Raw genomic sequence first — 20,640 nt, 5'->3', positions numbered from 1 at the left:
TATAAAGTCACATTGAGTTATTTCATAGATACTGTCTTACTCGACAGTCTTAGCCATAAATGAAATGAATGCCGATTGGAGCTCTGATAATAAAGTAAATGCCAAAGTTAGTACCTGTACCCAACCTCACAAGAGGGTTGGTCTGCAGCAGGGCAGAGATGAGGGCCAGGGAATCTGCAGGCAAGGCATCATCACCTTCTGGCCAAACTATATCATCTAACAGAGAGAATAAAGAGAAGCAAATGGTCAGAATAACAAGGAAGAAACTGTGAAATAGTACTAACCACTGAAAAATAAATATTAAACAAGTGCGAAACCAGTCTACTTGTGGCTGTATTAAAAATATTAAGACTTAAAAACGTAAACTACATCACATGCTTGAGATGCAGAGCATATAAAAGAATGGTAACAGTTCACCTTGAACACTGATCCCTAAATCATACAGTACAAACTTTATGGCACTCCTAAAATAGCTAAGACCACTTACTAGCAAACACTTACTATAAAAAAAGACACTAACCCAGAAACCCATTTGAATGGAAACACACTGTACAGGCTTTATGGTTTGAATTTGATGACTGAAAATGTGTCATCCTAGAAGTGTAGAGTAATTTAGGTTTGTCTAACCTGTGATGACCTGTCCAAACAGCTCCTCCGGAGTGTCTCCAAAGAAAGGCACACAGCCCACCAGGAACTCATAGAGGATGATGCCCATGGCCCACCAATCAACCGGCTTTCCATAGCCCTGACGGAGAATCACCTCTGGAGCAATGTACTCTGGAGTACCACATACCTGAGTGATGGAGAGAAGATGGAACAAAGGGAAGACAGAAGGAGTCAGTTCAATGAAACTATTTGTATGTACACATGTTAAATTTAGATTTAAAGTTAGCACAGAGAAACTTTCCCCCTTCAGAAGATGAACATGAAAACAGCCTTGTGAAGAAAATTTGGCACCACTCTGCACCTTGTCATGAAGCCAATCAGATAGTTTGGGGTTTTTTTTTAGATCCATTGCTGAGAACACAAAGATGAAAGGAGCTGTTTGCACCTTTACAGACATGAATACAGTGAAATGTCCAGATTCTTTAGACTGATGAGTAACTTGAAACTGCAAACCATTCACAGCAACCTCTGTGGCCCCTTCAGTAATAACTGGGAACCTGTTTCTGTATGAAGACATGACTGCTGAGTCAGTTTCAAATGTCATTTGTTAATGCTGAAAGCACCAAAAATGACATTTGAATAATATCCTTAGTTTGGCAGCAGAAGTCTCAAAGGCAGAGATTTTAGAACATTTGCATGGCTACATTTTGCCTGTGGTAAGTGAGAAATTGCTTTTTAATTTTCCTTTTTTTGTAATTTGGACAAACAAACCATTTAATACTAGAGGCATTAAAATCGAAACTGTTCATTTGCACGTTCAAGATTTCATTTTAATAATCACTGTGTGTGTTCATGTGTGAGTGGCTACACATGTGCATGCTGTCGTACATAACCCAGACATCATTACTGACACTCTCGTAATCAAAATCTCCACTAGAATCTTGAAAAGCAAAGCCCTGGTCTGTTTCATCAGCAGATGTGTGTTGATTTCTGGCAGACAAACAGATGTCTGCTTCCACCCAGACGAGCTGGAGGACACACGGGCCAATCTGACTGATTGTGACTGGTTTAATTCAGAACAATAACAATAATTACAACATGGTATTGTGATGGAGATGGGGGGCATTAATGAGTCACTCATTCAGACATCACAGGAAGCACTGTAATGCAATGTCTTTATTTGGAGATTATTGACTTTGCCGGATGACTTGGCAGGTTGACATGCATGGCTGGAGAAGATTAAAAGATGCTGTAAATGCCAGTCGCCTGTTCATCCACCACACGTCTGATCGTAGAGCGACACTAATTTTGCATTACACAGCTCATTCATACAACTGTTGGATAAATGTCCGAGGCCTTTCTTCTTTGATAATGGGGTAATAAACTGCTTCAATTAATGTCCAGAAAACCTAGTTAACATGCTGTACCTGCTTATCGAGGAACTCTCTGGCATCTTTCTCAATGTGTCCTTCATACAGGTTGGTGGTGAGGCTCATTAGACCCATCTTTGATAAGCCGAAGTCTGTGAGCTTGATGTGTCCCATGGAGGTGATCAGTAGACTGTATGGAGACAGAAAACACACATTCAAATTTTTTTTATGTAGTACGTGCTAATTTTTTCATCGTCACATTCAGTTTTCAATTGGTTGCAAGAACAGGAAGAGTACTAGGGTGGAGATATGGAGACATGAGAGAGATGCAGATGAATGCACAAAGGACATTAGTGTTTTAGTTGATATATTGGTTTCTTTCTGTGTAATCTGTTGACCAGAGTAGACCTGAGCTACAATCATATTAGTGGTAAATAAATCTCAGACACCCTAAAAACTTTACTACCACTACCTTTGGCCATGACATATCTGACTGATCACATGTTTGCAATATTTCATATCTTCTGACCTATTTAAACACTTTGCCTTTTATTCTTTATTTTTTCCCAGAGGACACTAGTTTATCCGTATTGACACCGTACAGCAGCGGTCCTCAATAGGCGGCCCCCGGGCCGCATCCGGCCCGCCGGCCTCCTGTTTGTGGCCCCCGAACTGTTATTCCTTCACCATGTGTTTTGGTTGGGTCAGCACGTGTACACCGGGACTCGTCTCCATGCCAACGATACACAGACGGGTGGGTCACTCACTGCTGCGAGCGCAACTTTTAAGTTTCACTTTCGTTTTCGGAGCAGTTCGCGTATTCACATTTTGCCGGTGGTAAGAGATTGAATATGGCGTGTTCCAAAGTAAACTGCTACAACAAAGCTGACAGTGAAAATTGGCAACTCAGAGGAAATGGAATTTGAAATTTGTTTTCATTCTCCCTCCAACCAGGACAAGGTCCATGGATCTGACAATGCAGCGTTAACAAATACTTGGCCTTGCATAGTTTAACATTTAAGCTAGTTTCATCATGTTATTTCACTTTAAATGTCATGGACGGGGAGTTCCTCCGGGCAAACACCCTTTCACTCACTGTGCCAAAATTTTTATCATCCTTGTTAAAACTCAACACCATTTAATCACAGAACAAATGACATGAATTAACCCACAACCATCTTACATATCATCTTATTCACAAACACATTCACGAACCATAATTACATTAACACCAACAGAATACCCAAGAGTCATTGCGCCACAGTCCACAAGGTGCATTACAATATGCCAGGAGAAGCTGTGATGAAGATTTCCAATTTGACGGCATTATGAGACGAAGCATAGGAATTTTGAAGAGACATTTACTCAAATTCAGAGATAAGCACAACACATATAAATGCACTGAAATCGTCATATCAAGCTGCAAGCAGGATTCTTGTCACATCTATGTCACAATCAAATTAAATAATACCTGACTGAAGTGATGGACACAATGTTTGAAGGCAAACAAAAAGAGGAAATATTCAACTATGTATTTTAATTTATGTTAAAATGGGAATTACATTTTATTTTAGTTTGTATTTTGTTGTTTAGAATGAAAAGGACATTTTGTTTTGAATATTACAATATTATTGCATGTGGCCTGACCGACCTCAATACATGGACCTTTGAGTCATTGAAAAAAATCTTTGTGGCCCTTTAAGATTTGTATTTGAGTACCCCTGCCGTACAGGAAGTTCAGAGCAGCATTAATTTATCTTTAGCCACTTGACAAGTCACATTTGACGTCTTGCCAAAGATGTCTATGTAATGTGTTGCAGAAATATCTATTCAAATTAGCATGCTAATCAGCTAGCCTCTGTCTGTTCCTGTCCCGTAATACCACTTTGAACTTGAAGAGACAATATTGAGTTACTGCAGCGTCTAATCTGTCTTCAGTCCAACAGTAGAGGATGAAGAAGTCGGGCCTTCGAGGGGCGAGAAACCATGTTTGGCAGTAAAACAACAACAATGAGAGAAAAAATGCTTGTTAGAGCCGAGAGGATCTGCGGTTGGTTGTTAAAGCCACCCCTTGCACATTACACATGGTCATTTGAACCAGTGTTAATATAAAAAATATGGATTCTTGCAGCTTTAAAACACTCACTTGTCAGGTTTGAGGTCTCTGTGGACGATGCCGTAGTTGTGCAGGTATTCCAGGGCTAAAACAGTCTCAGCAAAGTACATTCTCGCCAGCTCCACAGGCAGAGCCCCGATGTTCTTCAACAAAGTGGCACAATCACCACCTGAGGACACAGAAACACAAGTTACTGTCATTGAGAAACAACTAAAAAAGCAACAGAAAGTCAGCAGGGGCCTCATCTATGAAGACGTTATAGTTAAACCTAGTCTCTTGATAATTTCTCCAGTGTGCTTACGTTTGATTCATCAGTGCTGTAAAAACAGAATATAAAAACCTTGCTCAGGCAGGTTCTAACTTCGTATTTGAAACTTACCTGTGATGTATAAATCTCAAATGAAGTTAAGTGACAGCAAATGCCTTGCAATTTTCCTTTATATAATGCAGCACAAATGAGTGTTTAGTCAGGAACAGCCATGGACCAAAAGAGAAACATAACATCCAACAACCGACATAACCAGCAGGAAAATCGCTGATGTCTTCTCCAGATTTTGCTTGCAGATAATTAAATAATATAGCATAAAAATGTGTTTTTTGCCTAAGTCTTACACATAATTGTATAATTGTAACTCTATTTTAAGAATAAGGCAGATGGATGACATAATTTGATCTTCTGATGAGCAAGAATATGGCATCATAATACGTAAGTAACAGTAATTAAGAATATTCCTATTTTTGAACCTGTGCTTATTAACAGGTTTAAACATTTTATTTTTAGAGTTCATATTCTTTTTCCTGGCTTTAATCCACCTTTTGCACCCACTGAACCACATTTGGCAGTGTCATCATACATGACTCACTCACGACTACCCTTCATGCCTCAGTGTGTCTGTATGGCAACATAAGAGCTGTCCTGAGTCGCCCTCCACCGAATCCAGCACAGCGGAGAGGAAGATGAGGAGCAGCAGTGCGAATCCACTGACCTTGTTTGACTTTTATGCTTGAGAATCACTGTGATAGTGAAATAAGAGTCTCATCAGCCCCTCTGGAAATGTAAGCGAATGATTATACTCCATCGTATTGCTTTCATTTCCTGAGCAGAGAAAAGCATCATTTTCTATTCAGGTGTTGAGCTGATACTTTAACCAGAGTTAAATAAATGAAATGAAAAGGCTGAGCACTTAGAGCAAAAAGTGCAAACCTGGAACGATCAGGGCAAGAGCAGCCAGACAAAAGATTCAAAAGAAGCAAACTCTCTCCTGATACATCAGGAAATACGATCCAGTGAGAAAAGGCTGAAAAGTGTGGTTTTAAAACAGGATAGAAACCTGATTTCACCTTTGCTCAGATTCCTGACACAGAGGAATGAAGGGCAAACAGGAAGAGAAAAGACCAAGTCACCTATTCAGAGCGGTCTCATAAATCTGTAATATCCTTTCAATTTGAATCCACCTTCAGAGTGATAAAACCAGACCCGACTCCCTTACCCTCGACGTATTCCATGACCATGCACAGGTGCCTTCGTGTCTCAAAGGAGCAGAACATGGAGACGACGAACGGGTTCTCTGCGAAGGTGAGGATGTCTCTCTCTACGAACGCCTGCTGGATCTGGTTCCGCAGGATCAGATTCTGCTTGTTGATCTTCTTCATGGCAAAACGCTGACGAGTCTCTCTGTGGCGCACCAGGTAGACGGCGCTGCAGAGAAGGCAAGACGGAAGAATGAAAAAAGAGGAGACATCTGGTGCTGAGATGAAGTACGGAGGGAAGGGGTCTAAGAATAGAAAGGATATTCCATCTGCTTCCACGTATGAATTTCATACAGTGTGGTTGGGTAGATATTAAGGTGGATATTAAGACTTGAAATCCTCCGGCACAAAATGTCAAGCCCCAAGCTAGAGAGTTTTCTCAGTCCTGAGCTGAAACTTTGAAGCCTGCCTCAGAAATATCCTTTTTCTTACACACAGGGAGATAATTAAGCAATAATGCAGTCATTTCATTTCATCAGTCATTATGTATCCAACCCCGACCCAAGTGAGTTGTTTTGTATTCGCTGAATCATTTCTGGAGCTTCACAGCAAAACAGTTGCAGCATTCTCCGAAACAGCTGAAGTGGATGGGGAATTGTTTTAAGCTCGCCTGTCATAATCTTTGTCTATGGAAGCCCCAAAGATCCAAAATTGATTTTAAAAGGCATAATTAATAACCCTTTTAGTCCAAAAACCTCACTGTAACTGCTAAAGCTAAAAGCATTAGCGCAAATCCACTCTGCAGTGGCGCACTAGCTTGACTTGTGTTTTTTATTTGTAAACATACACGACCCACTTGTGTTTAGCAGAATGAGGGTGAGTAGATAATGACTGAATTTTCATTTTTGGGTAAACTCATCTTTCAACGCCCACCAACCCAGTGGAGCTGCTCAGTGGCCAGCTGATCTCCCTGTGGGTGTGAATGTGTGTAACTTTGTGAATGTGATCAGAGCATTTGTGTAAAAGATAAGATTCCTCTCAGTGAAACTTCACTAAATACATTTAGAGACAAAAACAAAAACAAAAAAAACATTACATACACACATCTGTTTGATTACAGGTAAACTTTGCCGGCAATGTGTTTGTGCACCAAGTGACAGAGTACAGAAAGAAACGCTAAAATCCCAAATTTCACCTTTTAAAGGGCTTTTGTTTCCATCTCCAAGAAATCCAGATAACAGATGTTTCACATGTAAATAGTGAAATCAGTCTTATGCGTCATCCATGTTTAAAACATTTTCTTTCTTCCGTTTTTATCTTATGAAACACAACATATCATAGTTTTAAGAATTAACATTTACAATGTAAATTTTACAAGAATATCTTGTATGATACATTACCACTGACCATTTTCCCCAGAACACTGTAGCAGCAGTGTTATTAGTAGTAGAAATAGTTTGATTCCTGTTTCCACTATTGTGCTGCATCTTTTACGGTCTTTAAAAAAATAAATACACAACGTGTATTTGAATCTTGCATGAAAAGAACAAATGATATTAAGCATGACTGGTGATTGTTGACAAAAGAGTAGGCTGAACAAATCTTAACTCAAGACTTGGGTTAAATAACAGATCACTGAGGTTTCAATCCATTTCTTACCCATAAGCTCCGTTGCTGATCAGCTTAATGCTCTGAAAATCTTCTTCGCTCGGTGGTTTAATGGCTCTTCCTTTTCCCTGGTGACACATTCAACATTTTAAAACTATAATTAAAATCAACACAAAGGCTGTTTAAATGAAATGTTCAAATGTGTGTGTGTGTGTGTTTCAGTGGTTGCGTGTTGACATGTGAACACAGATCTGTTTGTGTTTATTTGATCTTCACCTCTGCAGAGTCATCGGTCTCTGGAGTATGTGGACCCTCACTGTCGTAGCTGTCCAGGCTCACGATTTCTGTTGAGCAACATATTTTTTAACAAGCAAACCTTGTGCCAGAATCAAAAGAGACATTTCTCCATGCTAAAACGCCGGGCCTCCCACGCCGCTGTGAGCAGATAAAACATTTGCAGCTGCTCAGACGTCTTTAACAAAACAGCTATTCAAGTTCAAAAAACAGCTGAACCCGTCAGATCACAGAGAGAAAAACATGAGAATTAAAATAGCTTCTTCCTATTAAAATTTACTTGTCTCCTTCAGCTCTCACTTTGTACTCCCTCCCTCCTCCAGCAGCACTGGCAGCTAATTTTCGGTGTTCTTCCACTCTTGTATGTGACAGCTGCTAGAATATACTGATTATAGCACTGTTTTGTTAAAGCAGGGGAATAATAGAATGGTAATTAACTTTGCAAAGCCTTTACTAAGCCTCTCTGTACATTTTAACACAATTTAAAATAAAAATCACCGGGCTGACAATCGTATATTCTGTCAGTTTGCATTTGCCGCTGAAAACAACTGATCTTGTCTCTATGAGAGAACCAAGAAAAGAAAAGAGAGCGTGAAAGTGTGGCTGTGCAGGCAGCTACGTGGGTGTGCATGTGTGTCTCTGCATGACAATGAAGGTGCAAAGAAAAGTGTGAGCTCAAGATATCAAGTGGCACATTGAGAGCTGAAATTATGGGAGAAAGGCCTAGCAGGCCCTTATTTTTCATGATTTCAGAAGTAAAAACCACAGAGGTTTATTGAGTAGAGTCACTCCGGATCATTGAACCCATCAGATAACAAACATCTACTGATGGATCAGACTGAGTGCAGCTGAGCAGATGTGAATGAGAGCTGTGAGTTTGGGGGCCGAGTTTGATGATTAATGAAAGACGATGTCACCGCTCCACCAGCCAGTTAATGATCCAACCACATCTCCCATATCCTCACGCTGCAGTTAGGCTGATCGATAGCTTAAGTCAGCTGCACTCAAACAGGAAATTTTAAATTGTTATGAAATCGGGACAAATCAGCAGGACACACTAACTTAAAGGAGCTGAAAAGAATGGTTGGGAAATGAGAATTAAATGAAACATAGTCTCAAGCCTGTCAATTAAGTTCTTAAATCCATTCTGACACTCAAAATGAGAGCCTGGCGGGACAAAGTACAGTAGTACAGCCTGTGCTTCCTGCATGAATTAATGAAGTGTCAGAAATTGGAGAAAAGAAAAATGTTCCTATTGAAAAAATACAAAATGTAGCTTGTCAACAAGGAGAAATAAGGTATGATGAGACATGCTTCTGTAACATGTCCACGAAAATACATTTTTAGAAAGAAAGGCTACTAGCTCGCAGTTTGCTAATGTTACCCACGTAAACAGCTAACGCTTCTCTGCTCCTGTGTGGTGAATTATTACGGTTAATTCGACCACCAGTCTTCGGTTTCTACATTTAGCTAGGACTGCCATTGCAACTGTTCAGGAGGTGACTAGCTTAGCTTAGCTCAAAAACTGAGTACATGTTTGAGAAAAACAGTGTAAGGGTAGTCATTTCTAGCATAACTTTCCTCAAAACTATCATTCTTACCTTACTGTTTATGTATTGATTAAACAAAGAATGTGTTAATCAGGGGCTTTGGTGGTGTTGGTATAAGTTTTTCAACTTTGGACAGAGCTAAGCAAGCTGTTTTCCGCTGCTTTCAGTCTTTATGCCAAGCTAATGTAGGCTAATCACCTACATGCTACAGCTCTGTTTTTAACACGCAGATATGAGAGCTGTATCCGCCTTCTGGCCTGACTCTGAATTAGCGTAACATTTTGAACTGTTCCTTTACATGTTTTTGTTTGACTGTCTGATATGTGATTTGGCTCTAACTCTTTCTTACCCTCCAGAGGGTCTCTGGTCAGCCCCAGCTGGCTGATGATGTATCGAGGGATGTCTGCCTTCATCAGTTGTCCCTCCTTGGCGTGATCCTCCGCTGCCTCCAGCAGATGGTAAAACTCCTCAGGGTTGAACTCCTGTTGAATAAAGTGCAAGTGATAAAGGAAACTAAAACATATACACATATATATATATATATATATATATACATATATATATATATATATATATATATATATATATATACATATATATATATATATATATATATATATATATATATATGTATATATATAGAGAGAGTTCAAATGTACTTTAAAAGCTACATATGAATACTAAAATATTCACTATAATGAGAACTCAACAACAGATAACTGTCATATGAAGAAGACACACCTTGTGGCTTAGCATCAAATATTTATATTTTCATAATATCGTTGTGACAGCCAAACCATATCTTTATTATCTGATTGTTATCAGATTTTTTTATACTCACAAATATTGAAATTGCATTATCATCAAAAATCTTGTATCTGGGGGCTACTATTGATGCCAGTGTGTTGATAACATATATAATATATACAAATATATTTTTTCCAGCCTTGCAGCTGGGTTTTGACACAAGATCATGGACTTCCTGGATAGCAGTAACAAAGAGATAACAGCTATAAAAGGATTACCATTACTGAACTGATGTTTTATTGTGTCAACCAGCATCCATGTAATCCTAGTTGTGCTCCCCTTATAATCACAAAAATAGGATTTACTTTAACCTGCTACAAATTCAGGACCAGCTCTATTGGGCTGTCAAACAAACACAATCACTGTTAATACACCTCCAAACTTTAAATTGCTTTCTTGCAACATCTCTTTTTTCCCAATGAAACAGTCTTTTGTGATGTCCTGTGGGATTCAGTTTCATTCCTGTTGGTGGAATAACATTTTGATTAGAAAGCAGAGCCCGGGGCAGCTGGGATCATTTCCTTCCTCCCCTGCACTCTCATATCTGCGCCCCTCGACCGGAGAAAAAAGAGAGAGTACGGAGAGGGGGAATTAACCTGCCTCTCTGATAGCTTGCTCGGCTCCAGGATAATATTCTTGCAGCTAACAGCCTACTGACTGTGTGACATTTCCACCAAATCAGACCTGGCGACTGACTTGAATGCTAAATGAACTCTACGGCCGTGGACAACATTTTTATCTCCGTGTGTCTTCTGCTCTCTAACCTAAGGGCCGTGAGGATCTTAAGTCCCATCCACATCCTGCCTGACCCTATCGACCCCTTCCGACGGTTGCCTTGGCAACGGAAAGATGAGCTGGGAGGGTGGGAGGAGGGACAACGGCAATGATGAACATGTGAGGCCATCAATCAGGGCGCCAATATCCAGGTATGGCTAATCCTCAAGTGTACACAGAGACACTAAGTAGGTTGAAGTGAGTTAGTGTATGTATCAACATGCCAAGGACACGGCTCCGTCTCCCAGCTGATCTGACGTGCTGCTGAGAAGGCTGACAAGTGGTGGAAGTGGATAGAATATTTTACAGTTTTGAGTTAAGTTGGAAAAATATCCTTCGGCAATGAGCGTGTACTCTGCTGCTGCAGAGATGTGCAGCATGTCTGAGCTTAACGAAAACTGTGGCCTCTTGTGCGTAATATATTCATATATATATTTATTAAGAAACTGAAGGTGAAAATACATTTACTGGAGGCACGTGCACACATACATTAGTATTCTTAAAGTGAGTGAACCTAATAAATATGCCACACAAGTTCTAAAAGAAAGTAAACGTTAGAAGAGGTTGGATTTTTAGATGCAGCATTAGTCTCTTTTTAAAAATGTTGAGGCTACCGAACAGAGAAGCTTGGATGGTAACACACAAGGGCACAACAACTGCTAGATTAATGCACAGAATCTCAGATGGAGGACCTTCAATGATATCAAGTCTTTTGAAGGTCCTTCTGTGACATACTGGATATCTACTGTATGTACCCTGTTTTGTAATGTTTTGAATTGTGTTACCAAATGACAAATTCTCTCAGGCTTCCTGCTAATGAAAGCGTTTTGTTCACAGGCTTAAAAAAAGGAGCTGAATTATTGATGGCTGGAGCAGAGCTAAATGAGAAAACAGGGCAGAGCTCAGTCATAGCAGCTTAACTGATGACTGAAGGAAGCAAAGGTTACGGTCATCGAGTCCAATCTCATCTAAAAATGAATTGGATTAATTCTTCTACATTAGAATTCTTATCTCAAGGCCCTTGGTTTATTTAGTTCATGATTCTGTTTCTCTAAATACTGAGTATTTATTTTTATCAAAAATTTTGAAAAAATGTCACACTAGATGTACCTCCCTCAGTGACCCTGGATGTGAGGAAATCGGGGACTCACGAAAGAAATGTTATTAAAAGGATGATTAAAGACAAAGCAACAGAAATGTTCTGAATTGTCATCCTACAAGTACATTTAGGTTCTTTCACTAGACTCACTACCATCTAAGTGTACATTTTTTTCAAACTGGGTATACAAGGTAAGGATTAAAAGTCTCAAGATAACCCTGAGGATATTATCAAGGTTATTTATGAGACTTTGTAGTTCTCTCTCCAGAGCCACAGAAGTGCTTATACAACTGTTTTCACACAGTCGTACTCCTCGTGCAAGTACACTGAACTCAGATCAGAAGAATGCCCCTGTAACATAAGAAAAAACATCAGGATCTGAGAGGGAAATCCTCCGAGGAACCCCTGACGAACCTTTCACAAAGACTTGTCACTTTCTTGTGGTTAGAACAGGAAGATAAACTATATCCAAGTCCTTTTGAGGGCAGCTCAAAAGATCAAATTATTATTTCAATTTATGCAGAGCAGAAAAGACACTCAGAGTACATTCATCAACACATCTTAAATGTATCTATACATCTTACTCTCTGTTACGAATGCTTTCTCCTTCTATCTCATGTCTGAAATACTGAGATATGATGATGGTTTATTCTTTCTTTTCTCTGCAGCCATGGAGTTAAAGTCACTGGGCACAAAGGATAGATATGTTCCTGCTGTGGGTCTATACTGATGTTGCTAATTTGACATGATTTAAGGTTTTTTATTCTATACCACAAATGGGCAAAGACAGAGATGTGGGCACACCTTGCCTCTGTTTTTAATGAGATTACATGCAGGTCTCTTGTTTCAGAGAGCACTTTCTTTGTATCAGTGTATCAATAAATGTCCTTTATTTTGAATCCCCGTACCCACACCAAACTACTGTTGATGGGAAAATAAGATTTAAAATGATCTTTGTATTTGTCGCAAGTAAACAACAACAAACAAAAAAACAATGTAAAAGGTTTTTAAACAAGCAGAGTGACAGCAAAGCTTCCAGCTGTGACACATTTAGAAACCCTGTGTTTCATCACTTCAGACTGAATACACAGTAGACAACCTGACCCAGTTCTGCTCCTTCTTTAATGCCATTGCAGTGTGAAGAAGTTGACCCTCCATCTCCGCGTGGGAGGACAGGAGTCTTTACCAGCACCAGCAAGTAGAACACACTCAGGAAGTAAAAAAAAAAAAAGAAAAGAAAATATCTTGTCTCGATCTTATCTTGACTCAATAAATGCTCATTTTGTGAATCCTTATCAGTGTGTGTGACTGCGTTATCAGATAGTGGGATGATACTCACCAAACACTCGAGGAGCCTGGCTGGACGAGATATGATGATGAAGAGCTTTTTGACCAGCTCGATTACGAAGGTGACCTCCGAACTCTCCGAGCGCTCATACGCCTGACAGAAAAGGAGCGACAGATAGGGTCAGTTACACACGTGCAGAGTTCGAGCCGAGGCATCCCTTTACGTTCCTAGCCACCTCCGAAACTCACGTCATTTAGCAGCTTCTCCAGGTTCTCCTGCAGTTCACAGAAGTAGACGCTGGTAATGAGGCCCTCTCGTGATTTGGTCAGGCAGTCCCTGGCCAGCTCGGCTACCTGGTGGTGGATGAAGCTGAGGACCCCGTCAGCCAGAGGCAGGACACTCTCTGGACAGTAGTTGTGGATGAACTCTGCCAGCCTCTCCTCCATCTGAGCTGTGGCCTGATTGAATACGAGACGGTCAGTTAGTGTCACGTCACCTGGAGTTGATTTAATGTCAGAGACTTCATATCAAATATCATGAAAGGCAGTCAGTTCATCACGTTTCTCCCCTTGACTGGGACAACCCGGCACCTTGGCTACCCTCTGTGGCAGTATGCCACATGACTCCAGAGCTGTTTGTTGCCCTTAAAGATTTCCATATTTTCCTTTGTTTGGACTGAGATATCAATTAATCTGTGCGTAATAATGTAATAATTAAACTAATTTATTCATCAAACTTAAACATCAGAGGGGGATGTGATTCTTCCTCCCACTGCTAAAATGTTTTTTCTTTTTTGTGAGGTGTCTTTCCTTACTCCATTCAAGGGTCTTAAGCCCCGATACATCAAACTGACACCATACACCAGCTGCATCGAAGGCTGACTGTTGCGTCACCTCACGTTTCCTGTGTCTCGGACAAAGAGCTGCACTTGAACACATTGCAGAGAGGACAGCCAGTGGCCATGAAGCTTTGTAGGTTCTGTGCTTGCATGAAAGAAAATATCTTTCTGCCAATATATATAAACCGTTGTTAAGATTAAGCAGTGGCCAAGAGACAGAGAAGAAATATTAAGAGAAACTGCACTGCAATTGGCCTAGAAGCTTTTGACAAGGGATGTCCGGTGCCAACTAGAGCCACTGAGGCTCACTGACACAGTGCCTGATGGCTGATTGTCAACATGGTGTGTCAGAGCCTTTAGGACATCTGGTGTCATACACTGAACAGACTGCACAGCCCACTGAGGCATTGTGATTTGTGATTTTGGCCAACATAAATAAAATTTACTTCACTTGATTTGAGCAGGTGCTGCCTTAGATAGGACAAAGCCTTCATAGGTCATTTCAGCCTATAATTGCAACCTTCTTTGGCCGTTAAGGGATAGCATTTATCCCAGCATTAACATATATATTACCATATTTTAAGTTGATAATGCCAACTTATCAGGGCTTATTTACATACCATGCAGTTCAATTATTATTATCAAAATTCGTATAGCTCTGGTTTTGGTCGCCACCAACCTTTCCTGGGAGAAATATATATCTCTTTAGATCCTAAATGCTCCATCCGCATGCTTGTCCCATTGTGTCTGTCTAGTGTTGGGTGCGAATCCAGACAATGTGCAGTGGCATTTTCACTAAAAAAGCTGCAGACGAAAAACCAGCTCTATGAGAGCAGTGAGAGTAAACCAAAATAGTGAACTGTCAGGCTTATTTCAGCATTAACAATGAGCTGAACTTCTTCTGTAAAGCTTTGGGGATCTGTAGGCTTGTGTGATTATTCTCTTTGGGCTCATCATTTAACACTGTCACATTATTCACTGCTGTTATAAAATATTGGGTATAGCTGCTTTAAATGTCACGCAGCACAAAGAATACTTCATGTGAAAAAGCCAGCAGCATTCAAGTAGTCTTTTGGGAAGAATACAAGGCAGTCTAGATAAAAAAAAAATTAAACACATGCATCATTATCAGAATGTAGGCTCCTGTTAAACAATCCTGGCAGCGTGCAACAGTATGTGGGAACCTCGTTTGTGCAGCTTCACAACATATTATTGTGAATGAGCAGGATGATGGTAATGGTGTATGTGTGTGTGTTTCATTAAGTACAGACAGGTGTGTGTGTGTGTGTAAACCTGCATGCAGGGTGACATATATTTCCTGCTCTGCACTTCCCCATTAATGGAAACATTTGACTCTCGCAGACACTGAGTCATGCATCCACATTGAGTATATAAGTCAAGATAAGTGATCTAATTGATTTTGTGCTGGAGATCAAAGAAGGTCAGACTCTACCATCTACAGACATGGCCGACCTCCAGGAGGTTTCACACATTGCAGAGTCAACAGCTTACCAAGAACAGTGAAATGAAATCTTAGCCGCAGCCCTGTGACTGAAAGCTGCCTTTATGTTGGAGGTCAGAGGAGAAGAGTAAGCCTCTTTCAAAGTAACACGGGAGATAACAGCTTAGTACAACGCAAGTGTGTGTGTGTGAGGGAAACACGTTATCAGGATGTATACGGGACTACTTAATGGATGCCGGCTTGTCCTAACAGCCTGTAGTTTGACCTTTGGGATGGGGTCATAGGAAGTTTTTGCAACATACATCTTCAGTGCCTGTGATCCCAAGATTGATGAGTAACATCCAGGACTTAAAGGCCCCTTTTAGTAGAAAGACTATTTAATTAGAGAGCAGGTCTGTGTGCTGTATACTGTTAATACTATGAAAGCATCAAAACACTTGATGGAGGACTGCAGACAGCCCCTATTCAACTAGCACAGCCTTGGCTGCTAAACCACAGACAGAGGTGAGGGGGTGGGCAGTGCCTGCGGAGCAGCAGAAGCTTTAAAGAGATAGGCAGACACAGGGTGAATCGAGGTGCTGCAACACTGGACAGTTTACGACAGTTTACGTGTTTTGTGAATGTTAAAGCATGTTAACATTTTCTAGTAGACACCTATCACCTACGCCCAGTCTTACTAAGACTCAGCGGTTCCCTGTTGAGGGAAAATACTTTTGTGAATGATCAGTTGTTGCTCTCAGACCATATGGGGATTCTAGCTTCTTTCTGCAGGTTTATCCTTCAGGGCATCAGCGAGACGTATACAGCATTTATCACAGGATGCTATCCTAGTGTTGCTCCAGGCACCAGACATCTCCAGGGTAGACAGGAGCAATGTTTCGCTAGCTTATATGACTTTGCATATGGTGATATCCAAAATACAACCGCCTTTCCGATCCTGACCTTGCCTTAACACCCCACTGTCAAGTCTATGATGTTAGTCTACCACCTGACCTACAACCCCAGGAAACCTTCTCACTTTGGCAAGAGCCGTCATATCGACTGTTCCGCTGGAGCCCAACCCTCACAAACATCCTTACAAACATCTGGCTACAATAGTCTCTATTCTAATTTGCACTGGATCCCAGCGGGGATTGGGACTGCAGAAACCTGCATATCTTCCAACAAGCTCAGGACCTATTTACCTCCATATTCATCCTCCATACATTCTAGAAAATGATTTTTAGGTTGTTGACTAGTTGTTTGAAACACAGGCAATCAGAAGCATACTGAATCCTTGATCTACCAAGTGGTTTTAATGTTATTCAGAACAGTTTAAGAGAAGGCCACTGACTGCATGCATATTGTTTGTGTTTGTGCTTTACACTTGTGTATTTGTGTGTATGAGGCTGACCTTGGGGAAGCGCTCCTTGTAGACATGGTTCATCATCACTATTTCATTGTCATAGCAGGAAGGCGAGCGCCCCGGGCTGAAGGGAGACAAACACAGAGAGCAGGAGTGTGATACACAGGACTGAGTGAGAAAAACAAAGAAGGCAGGAGTGAGGGGAGGCAGCCTGAGAGACAGAGAGATGTATTTTTTCACTTTAACGAAGGACTAATTCACTGCTTCCTCCCCACATGTCCTGTCTGTACATTATGTTAATCAATTGATCAGGAATTCAGTACACTCAGTTTAGTTCCTCTAATGGATCCGGTATCCTCATGCACGTCGCAAAGCACTCATCATAATCATCAGACATCGGACTCACATGTAGACTTTCTAACACATGCTGGGATGAAAGGCAAAGCAAACTCAACATGTGGCAGAGAAGAAGCCCCTAAGACGTAATACTTCTACCCCACTGCAGCTCACACAGAGCTGAATTAGACATTCACCATAGAAAAGCATGTCATGAAGGGATGTCTTGTGGGCAAACACATTATAGCTTCAGAGAAAGGTGTGATATGAATAGTGATAATGAGGCACGTCAAGGAGCACAATGCAGCCGCTCTATATACTGAAGGTACCAAATAGGCGATTATCTAGGGCAGCGACTGCTGAGGAGCTTCATATGAAAACTGAATACTGATTAGCAGTGACGTGTTGTGTGTAGTTGGGGCATGCTGCATCCAGTGGGGGGGGGGGGGGGGGGGGGGCGTGATAATAGGTGTGGTTGGAGGGAGTGCACGCAAGATATTTGTGCTAATAGAGAAACTGCTGCTTGAAGCACTGGAGGGTGGACCAACATTGATATAATTCAAGTGGTGGTGAGCAACTAAGTGCTGTGCTTTAAATTTTGAGATACTTCACTTCACTTGATTGGATATTATATTATATTGTACTACTTGTTTTACTACATATGTGTGTAAAGACATAAAACATACAATCAGCTCTTGAACTATGATGCTACCAATTTATCTTCCCAGTAGCATCACTGTTCTGTTATTGCCAAGATTTAAAATCTTAGATATTCATATGTGAGATTATTTGTTGCCTTTTGAAAGTGATTTACTAGTTTCTATCACTGAATTCATTGCATATTCCTAAATTGTTCATTAATATGGCTTTTGGGCCTCAATTATTCAGGAAATTCAGTAATTATGTAATTTACTGGCTGCATTAGACTAAAAGGTCACATTCTCTTTCACAAGAAAAAACTAATTTCAAGTAAGAGCATAATCATCATACTCCACTGGTATGCAATTTACCACTAAAATCAGTGATTTGGCTCATTTGGCTACACAGTAGCAGTGCTAGTTGGATCAGTTCATTGTTAGTTAATTTCACCACTCATTCTTCTTTAAGCAGCAGTTAAAATTGGCTGCCCATTGATCTTAAAGTTAAAATGGTAATTACACATCTGTAATGATAAAAAACAATAATTGGTACTTCTACTTGAAATGGAGTGTTTTATGATGTGGTATTGATATCTTTACTTACCACGACTTTTTATTAATATAAAATAACTATTACAGTATATCTAATGATAGTGACAAATCCAGACAAATTAGTGGCACAGCACACACCTGAAAGCCCCCCCCCAAAAAAAGTAGAACGTAGTGTAAACTATGTGTTCATTTAACTAAAGAGGAAACATGTTTTTATTTTCAATCAGCCTCATTTATATGCTCCTGCAAAAATATTGTCATTAATGTAAATGCGAGTGGACAGACTGAGTCTTTCATCTCATTAAAAGGCAGAAAATGAAGCATTTACAACACCGATGCGTGAACAGAAGGTGAATTATACAAGATAAGCAACAGAGAGCCCTCTGCATCTCTTCGTGACACAATGAAGTTGTTCCTGTACGCTTATTGAAGCTTTCCTTTCATAACTGAAGGGCTCCTTTCAGAAAAGCTTGACGTGTTACATTTGGTTTTCTTTTTGCTTATTTTTTTTCACTAGATAAAATCAATCTATGAGCATAGGTGATCAAAACAATGCTTCAATTTCACTTTTTTAGCCAGAAGACAACCCGGGGTTGAGTAAAGAATCATGAATGTTTTGTATCTAGAGAAACATGTCACAACATTATTTTCAGCTGTGCATGAATGTAAGTGGGGCAACTTCCTGCTACGAGAAGAAAACCATCACTTGAGTTTTTATATGAAGTCTGCTCTTAGGGACTAATTACATGAAGAAAACCTAAATCAAATGGATGACTCGAGGGGGGTGTCTTCACTTGCTGACATTGTCTCTTGCCCATGACCTGTTGCCCTCTCACCTGAGGCTTCGAGAGCGAGGCCTGACGTGTGGCGAGCGCCGGCCCCCGTCATCGTCCGTGATGCTCTCTGTGCTGCCAAAGTGCTTGGACAGGAAGTGCAGCTCATCCATGGTTGGCTGGAAGGGCAGCTGGTGCAGACGCTCCTGGGATGAGCTGGATGACTGCAGAGAGAGACAGGAGGCAGAAAGAGGCAAGGTTAAAATGTGAACTGCCCTTTGTAAGATGTTCTCTTTCTTTAAAAGCCTCTGTTGCAGCTGCAACATCAATAGTTTTAAAAATAGATAACCACTGATGGAGAAACCAAAAACAACAAATGGCAAAAACGCCTTAACTGAAGTGGTGACGGTAAGTAAAGAGAAGAGAAGAGGGAAAACAGGAGAAAAGAGAAGAGAGCACAAGGTGTACTATCATGTGAGTGGGTGGAAAGAACTGAAACAAAGAAGCGACTAACTTAAAAGAACAAGGAAGGAAAGGGAGAGAGGCTCAGAAGCAAGAAAAATATCCAGAAGGAGTGAGTGTAGGAGGGCAGAGCAGAATAACGCAGACTGAAAAACCGGAGCAAAAAGACTGCAGGGAATGAAAAAGTCACTCCAAGTAAAAGTTGACTGCTGCTTTAAGTGTCTGCTGCCTCAGGGGGGTTAATGGCAGCGCTATTCGGTCTTAAACAAAAGACTTTTCTTCAGCGCAGGAGGGAAAAACCAGCCTGGATCAATGGGAGGTTTAATGAACACATCTCCCAACGGGACGCCACGGTTGGCTTTGGCCACACAACGATTTCTGCTATAAAAATCCATTAGAAACTCCATTCAGGTCTTAGCCACTTGCAAGCTGCAGAAAACAGCTGAAATGATGATGTCAACAGAATCAATTAAGAAGTTCCCCAAAGACACAGAGAGCTTGGAGACTGAGGGGAAAAGCCAAAGGATGTGATGGTTGTCACAGAGGAAAAACGGTCTAACTCTTTCTCTCTCAATTCACTGAACCGCATTCAGATTTCCTTGGGTTGAGTTTTGGTCCCTCAAACTGAAGACATGGCGAGAGGTGCGAGGAAAGGTTGCATCAAGAGAGAAATCAAGAAAATATGATTTTAGCATGTCCTTCCCCCTAAAGCATCCATTTCCGACGATGGGAGCACAGCTGGATCACCTCTCAGTCAGCTTTAACAGCTCTGGAGTCTCTTCTGATGTCTTGGAGTTTGTATTTGCACATTTACTGCATCTACTGCCCAAATAATACAGCACTGCAGTCACCACTTCCAGCATTGTTAGTTTTTTTTCCTCATCTTTCCTCCCACACAAAAAAAAACAGAACATGAAATTAGTCTCTGCATCTTTAAAAAAAACAAAAAAACAGCAGCATCCACAAGTGCATCAAAAGTTTGTTTTTTCCTTAAAATGTCAGATCCTCACCGCCCCAATGAATGTACATGAGCCATTTCTACAACATTTTCTTTATGAAAGCAAATTTCTTTATTAGCATCTGTATTTCTGTTTCTAAATTCATAATGTAAATAGTAATTAGATGTTTTTCTTCTTGTTTCTAGAGTCAAATGTTTGAGTGTCACTGTGCAGAATGATGTACATGTAGTCTTTGGCACCAGAAGGCCTTTTTCACATTCATCTGCTCAAAGCAATTTTATTTTTGCTCATTG

At 40.6% G+C, this 20,640-nt stretch overlaps 1 protein-coding gene across 3 annotated transcripts in view; it reads right to left on the bottom strand.

Moving 5' to 3' along the window:
* Positions 1-20,640, bottom strand: part of mast1a (microtubule associated serine/threonine kinase 1a) — a 77,799-nt gene that overhangs the window by 13,009 nt on the left and 44,150 nt on the right. For all 3 annotated transcript variants that reach the window (XM_030416841.1, XM_030416852.1, XM_030416861.1), the window contains 12 exons: positions 18,990-19,150; positions 16,676-16,751; positions 13,231-13,440; positions 13,034-13,135; positions 9,364-9,496; positions 7,447-7,514; positions 7,222-7,298; positions 5,583-5,791; positions 4,123-4,261; positions 2,034-2,166; positions 628-793; positions 115-216 (listed from right to left, as the gene is read on the bottom strand). In XM_030416841.1, the coding sequence (XP_030272701.1) occupies positions 115-216; positions 628-793; positions 2,034-2,166; positions 4,123-4,261; positions 5,583-5,791; positions 7,222-7,298; positions 7,447-7,514; positions 9,364-9,496; positions 13,034-13,135; positions 13,231-13,440; positions 16,676-16,751; positions 18,990-19,150 (1,576 nt within the window). The remainder of the gene's footprint in view (positions 1-114; positions 217-627; positions 794-2,033; positions 2,167-4,122; positions 4,262-5,582; positions 5,792-7,221; positions 7,299-7,446; positions 7,515-9,363; positions 9,497-13,033; positions 13,136-13,230; positions 13,441-16,675; positions 16,752-18,989; positions 19,151-20,640) is intronic.

The sequence above is a fragment of the Sparus aurata genome, chromosome 1 (assembly GCF_900880675.1).
Source record: "Sparus aurata chromosome 1, fSpaAur1.1, whole genome shotgun sequence".
NCBI lineage: Eukaryota > Metazoa > Chordata > Actinopteri > Spariformes > Sparidae > Sparus > Sparus aurata.
Note: the sequence above shows the minus strand (reverse complement) of the source record. Positions and strands in the feature narration are given on the sequence as shown.